This window comes from Saccostrea cucullata, unplaced genomic scaffold, assembly GCF_032062105.1.
Source record: "Saccostrea cucullata isolate Sc308-1 unplaced genomic scaffold, CSIRO_AGI_Scuc_v1 ctg7874, whole genome shotgun sequence".
Lineage (NCBI taxonomy): Eukaryota > Metazoa > Mollusca > Bivalvia > Ostreida > Ostreidae > Saccostrea > Saccostrea cuccullata.
The window spans coordinates 920-6,597 of NW_026927573.1; the positions used below are offsets into that span (position 1 = coordinate 920).

General features: G+C 35.6%; 1 protein-coding gene across 1 annotated transcript; it reads left to right on the forward strand.

Moving 5' to 3' along the window:
* Nucleotides 1-2,822: 2,822 nt before the first annotated feature.
* On the forward strand, nucleotides 2,823-5,008 carry LOC134274817 (uncharacterized). The gene is made up of 4 exons (XM_062757053.1): nucleotides 2,823-3,120; nucleotides 3,760-3,919; nucleotides 4,199-4,316; nucleotides 4,526-5,008. Exons 1-4 carry the CDS (start codon nucleotides 2,823-2,825, stop codon nucleotides 5,006-5,008), a joined length of 1,059 nt encoding a protein of 352 aa, XP_062613037.1.
* The last annotated feature ends 670 nt before the right edge of the window (nucleotides 5,009-5,678 follow it).

Here is a 5,678-nt window from a genome sequence, read left to right on the forward strand (position 1 = left end):
ACCAAGAACTTTGTCTCTTGGACCTTGACCTTGGAGTTTGACCTACTTTTCAAAACCTTTGACCTTGGCCACAACTTTTGAACAGTAGATATCAGAACTTTCATATTTCTTATATATATACTTTGTGGCAAGACCTTTCATTTGATACCAACAACCTTGACCTGACTTGTGCTTACGAGAAAACTTTAACCTTGACCGTAACCTTTGAATGGTAAAGGCTAGGGCTTTCATACTTCACATATGTAATCCTTCTGAGAAGACTTTTCATTGGATACCAAGAACGTTAACCCTTTGTCCTTGACCTTGGAGTTTGACCTACATTTAACTTCCATACTCTAAATAAGTAAATAATACCTTTCATAGGATACCAATTACCTTGACCTTTTGTCCTTGACCTTGGAGATTTTTGTACTTATTTAAAAAACTTTAAAATTGGCTTTCTTTAAAATTTCACAATTCTCCAGTGAGAATACCCTACTTTTTGTATCAATAATTTATTAAATTTGCATTTTAGAACAGTTTAATCTTTACTATGTTGCCATACGGGGGCATCAGTGTTTCACAAACACGTCTTGTTTTTCAAGAACTGGATTATTTTATAGTCAAAGAAAATATACTGTGTAAAGCGCAACCAGAGTTATGTACGCCATAAAAAAAAGCACGAGAATTGAATTTGTCCATTGCTTGTCAAATTGATATGCAAGATAAAATGGTTATCCTTATCCTTCTCTGTGGTTACGATTGATTGAACATTAAAGGCTTGAAGGTCTTTTTTACCAAAAATTTACAATTCTGGAGCTTGGATATAAACAATCTGAGATTACTACTTCTCCATTCTTTGTAATAACTGTCTTCAGATTTTATGACTTAGACTCTAAAATGAAGCTAAGCATACAAAAATGAGACCCTCTGACAGGTCAATATAATGGCTATGGTACTCGGATGACCATCATGGCCTGTAGGTAGTTTATTACACAGTTAATTATACAACAGGTGAAGGGTGATGTCATGATCATCAAATCTCTTGAATATCATGATGACGCTTTAAACAGGCAGCAGTTTCATTCTGTGGCTCGGTCAACAGCTCGACTGTGTCATGATCACAAAAAAAAAACATAAAATGAATCATGAAACAGTTCAAAATGTCTAATTACATTTTATATAGTAGGTTAGGTAATTATTGAAATCGACACCCCTGGGAAAACCATTGTCAACCGATGTCAGATGTATCCAGTAAATATAAGACTTTACATATTCAACACAAATACATACATACGAGTAATATAAATTTTGAAACCTCCTGCCCTTATCCTCTCAGCATCATACTTATTGACCACAATCTTCTTATCTTGGCGTTTCCCATCTGTAAATTGCACTGTAAACTCCTCATAGAATCTGAAATAGGTGCAAGAAGGTAGCATTGGTTTTTAGTTATATTAGAATCAGAATCGCACATCGAAAACATTAATATTAAATATGTATATCGATTAAACATTTATATAGATTATGTAGATTAAACATTTTTAAGAAAAGTCTATACCTTTATCAAGACTAGTATCAGAAATTGGGATGAACTATTTCTTCAAACTTGAAACAAAGAATTCTTTGAAGCAGACAACATGGACTTGGTTCACTCCTTGCACATCTAGAGCATAGTTTGTTTTTTATTTTTTTTTATTCTTTTGATTTTTAAAAATTGAGTTAATTTGTTTTATACTTCAGTAAGTTTACGAACTTTATTTTTTGGTTCGGCATTAGTATTGAGGTCTTTTATCAAAACTACCTGTCGCTTATAAACCTGTGTAAATGATAGATACTTCGCACTAACAATCCTAAGAAAAGATGGGGTATACACCCCGCGTACAACATGTTGCAAACACCCCAGACACAACATTGATTTTTCGTCAATAACTTAATATACGAACTGTTTTATTTACAATTTGTACAAACATTAATATAGTAAATCATGTATATAAGAATAATATAAGAGTGACAATAAAGCAAATCTTTCTTCTGATATTTGATCATAAACACAGTTTAGCGTCAATCTTGCTCCGATCCTCGGAATTGTGTTGAGGTGTTTGATTAAACTAGAAGGTGTCCATTGGATTCATAGATATCCATATACTCCTTAGATAATGCTTTCTTGCGTAGGTATATGAGTAGTATAAGGCGCCTGGATGGGCGGGTCAACTGAGTGCAGCCCCTGGGGGGGGGGATAGGCGGGTCAACGGAGTGCAGCCCCTGGGGGGATAGGCGGGTCAATGGAGTGCAGCCCCTGGAGGGCATAGGTTGGTCAATAGAGTGCAGCCCCTGGGGGATAGCCAGGTCAATTCATTACATGTAGCCCCCTAAATACGGGGGTGTGTTTGTACTATGTTTACATTATACGCTGCTACTACGATTTTGGCAGGGATTCAAGATTATGACGTCACGCTTTCATTCACAGTCTATACAGTCTAGCCAGCCAGCCGGTTCAAACTGGATTTCCTCAATACAATACCAAATAACAAAAGACAAGACAAAAGAATTTTATCACAGCAATTTTATTCAAGTAAAAAAAATACATCCATTCACTTCTTCTTCTTCTGTGCCTTATCAGTCATCACGGATAGTTTCCTCTTGTGTGTAGTACTGGGTCCTGGAATCTCTCAATCTAATTAAAATCAGACTTCTTAGATCCGCGCCGTATACACTCTGCGTATGATCTGACATAACCCGACCAGGGGTCATGTTCACGTGAACTTTATGACGTGAATATTCATTTAAAAATTAGCCAATCAAAGCGTAGGAATCTTCAGTCGTTAGGAAGGTGTTTAAAAATGGCTGACATCGATCGAGCGATTGTAAATATACAACAACAATTAAACATCTCGTTAAAAAATGAACAGAAAGAAATACTGGAGTTGATCCTACAGAAGAAAGACTGCGTTTGTGTATTGCCCACGGGTTTTGGGAAGAGTCTTCCGTACCAGTTGTCCATATTAACAAGACAGACACTGACGGAATCAGCTGATCGAGTTGGGAAAGTTATCGTGTATTCTCCACTAGTAGCAGCACTGATGAAGGATCAAGTCCAACGTGTGCACAGACTAACAGGATGTAGAGCCCAGATACTAGGTAATAAACTTTTTGTGTGTTTACAAATAAATTAAATGCATTTTTTTTATTTATAACTCTATGCATATATATATAGCTATAATTCGAGATTCCTCGGATTTTTTTTATCTCTGATCACTGTGATCAGCATTGATACATGAATTTTTTTTTTAATTGTAATTTTAAGTGTGACATGAATTTTAAGTCACACCTTGCACATACAATATAATCATAATAAAAGTAACATTTAACAATGAATTTTAGAATTGATGTTAAGTGATGAACTATCTTTTACCATGTTTACTAAAAACTGAATATGTAAGGACCTTTTAAAGAAAGGTAACTACACATATTCTGGTTTAATGAATAATTAAATTGAACAAATATGCCAGTGATTTTACAAAATGTTGTTTTCAATGAAATATACAGAGAGAAAAAAATTAACAAATTAAATTATGGCACACAACTGTATATACACATCTTAATTCTCAGATGGTCCTTAAATTGGAAAATAAAATTATTTTTCCATACATTTGGATTAAACATTTGAATTCCTGATTATTTGCTTGACCTTTCATAAATTTTACACATGAAAACTCATTGAAAAGACTGTGGCAGAAAACAAAAAGAAATAAGTTGTATTTTTTAAACATATTACAGGCAATGACAAGACAGGATATTTTGCCATTAGAGATGGTAATGTGGATTTCATATTTGGATCCCCAGAGACTCTTGTTGGGAACAAAGAGTGGAGGTCTTCGTTGCAAAAACTTCAAGTTGACACCATAGTAGTGGATGAATTTCACACAATAGCAACATGGTAAGTCATATATTTTTACCCAACTTTAATCATGCAACATATTCCTATGTCCCTGAGTGACACATAAACAGAATATGACCTGTAAATTGAATAAACAGAGTTTATGACATGTAATATTTTTCCTTAATCAATTGCCAGACTGTCTAATGTGTTACACTGTATATATTTTCTTTTCATGGGTACAAATGAAGACAACCAAAAGAAAGCATTTAGAAAATGGTTTTCTCACATAGGAGAACGTGGATCTCTATTTCCAAAGGCCTCTGTTGTGGCTCTCAGTGCTACATGCACTCTGAAGATTCAACATAGAGTGATAAAAGTTTTATGTTTGTCACCATCTACCATGGTGATCAAACTTCCACCAAATCCAGCCAATGTAAAACTCTGTGTCTCCAAGGTGCCTTACAATATAGAACATTCTATGGCATTTCTTGCTGATGAAATCACAGATTCCAATTTTCCAAAAACGCTGATGTACTGTACTTCAATAACAGACTGTGCAGCCATATATAATTATTTGTGCAAAGAACTACCCAACTCTGAAATTGAAATGTACCACTCTGAAACAGAACAGGAAAAAAGGACTCAATACTTGGATTATTACAGGACCCATCATCTAAATGGAATCTCATTATAGCGACCAATGCACTGGGCATGGGTATTGATGTTAAAGACTGTCACTCTCTCATCTTATTTGGAGCTCCAAGATTAATCGTGGATTTATTACAGGAGATTGGGAGAGTGGGAAGGGATCAGCAGCCTTCTCTTGCCTTACTACTGCATCATGGACACCATTTGAGTCACGTCGAAACTGAAGTAAAAGAATTTTACAAAGCTGCCACTTGTCGAAGACAGATGTTGATGACCAACTTCTTATCAGAATCCGAGATGAATTTGGTGAAAGTGCAGAGTGGCAACCACACTTGTTGTGACTTGTGTATGAAAGACTGTTCATGTTTAAACTGTACGGATATGTTATATCTGGAGAAGTCTTTCCTTGTGATAAGCATAGACAGTGCCGATAGTGTCGATAGTACAGACTCTGATTTCCCTGAAGAGCTGCTTGTATGTGATGATTATGATGAGTAAAGAATGGAACTCTGAAAGTAATGTTCTCTTGTCTTAGATCTGCAAATTTACCCATGAAGGATATGGAGGATATGGAAATAACGAACAGTATTCAATCTCAACGTCCATTAAACAAATATACAAAATAAGAGCAGAGCAAACACGGACCTCCGAAACATCAGAGGTGGGATCAGGTGCCATGGAGGAGTGAGCATCCCCTGCCGACCGGTCACACCCGCCGTGTGCTCGTTGTCATAATCAGGATATAACGGAAAAAATCCGTGGTCAATTCAGTGTATAAATAATGGACTAACAGTTGGTATGAAAAACGTCAGTCAGCATTTCATTCAATGATAAATTGTATTTGCTGACAAGGTCATTGTATCGACCATAGAATTTACGAAATGATGACTTTAAACGAGACTGTTGATATTCTTGTTTCATCAACTTGCTTGTCGATAATTTACCTCGTTTAAGAAATTGTTCATACGTAGAGCATGCTCTAGCATATCGTATCAACTGAGATATAAATACTCCGTATGCAGGTGATGAAGGTATATTGCTGCATAAGTATTTGACGATAGAAAAATTAAAGTCATCGCGTTTATCATATAGCTTGGTTGTTAGATTACCATTAGTGTCTTTTTCAAGTAAAATATCCAAGTATGAAGCAGAAGTGTCGGACTCTGTG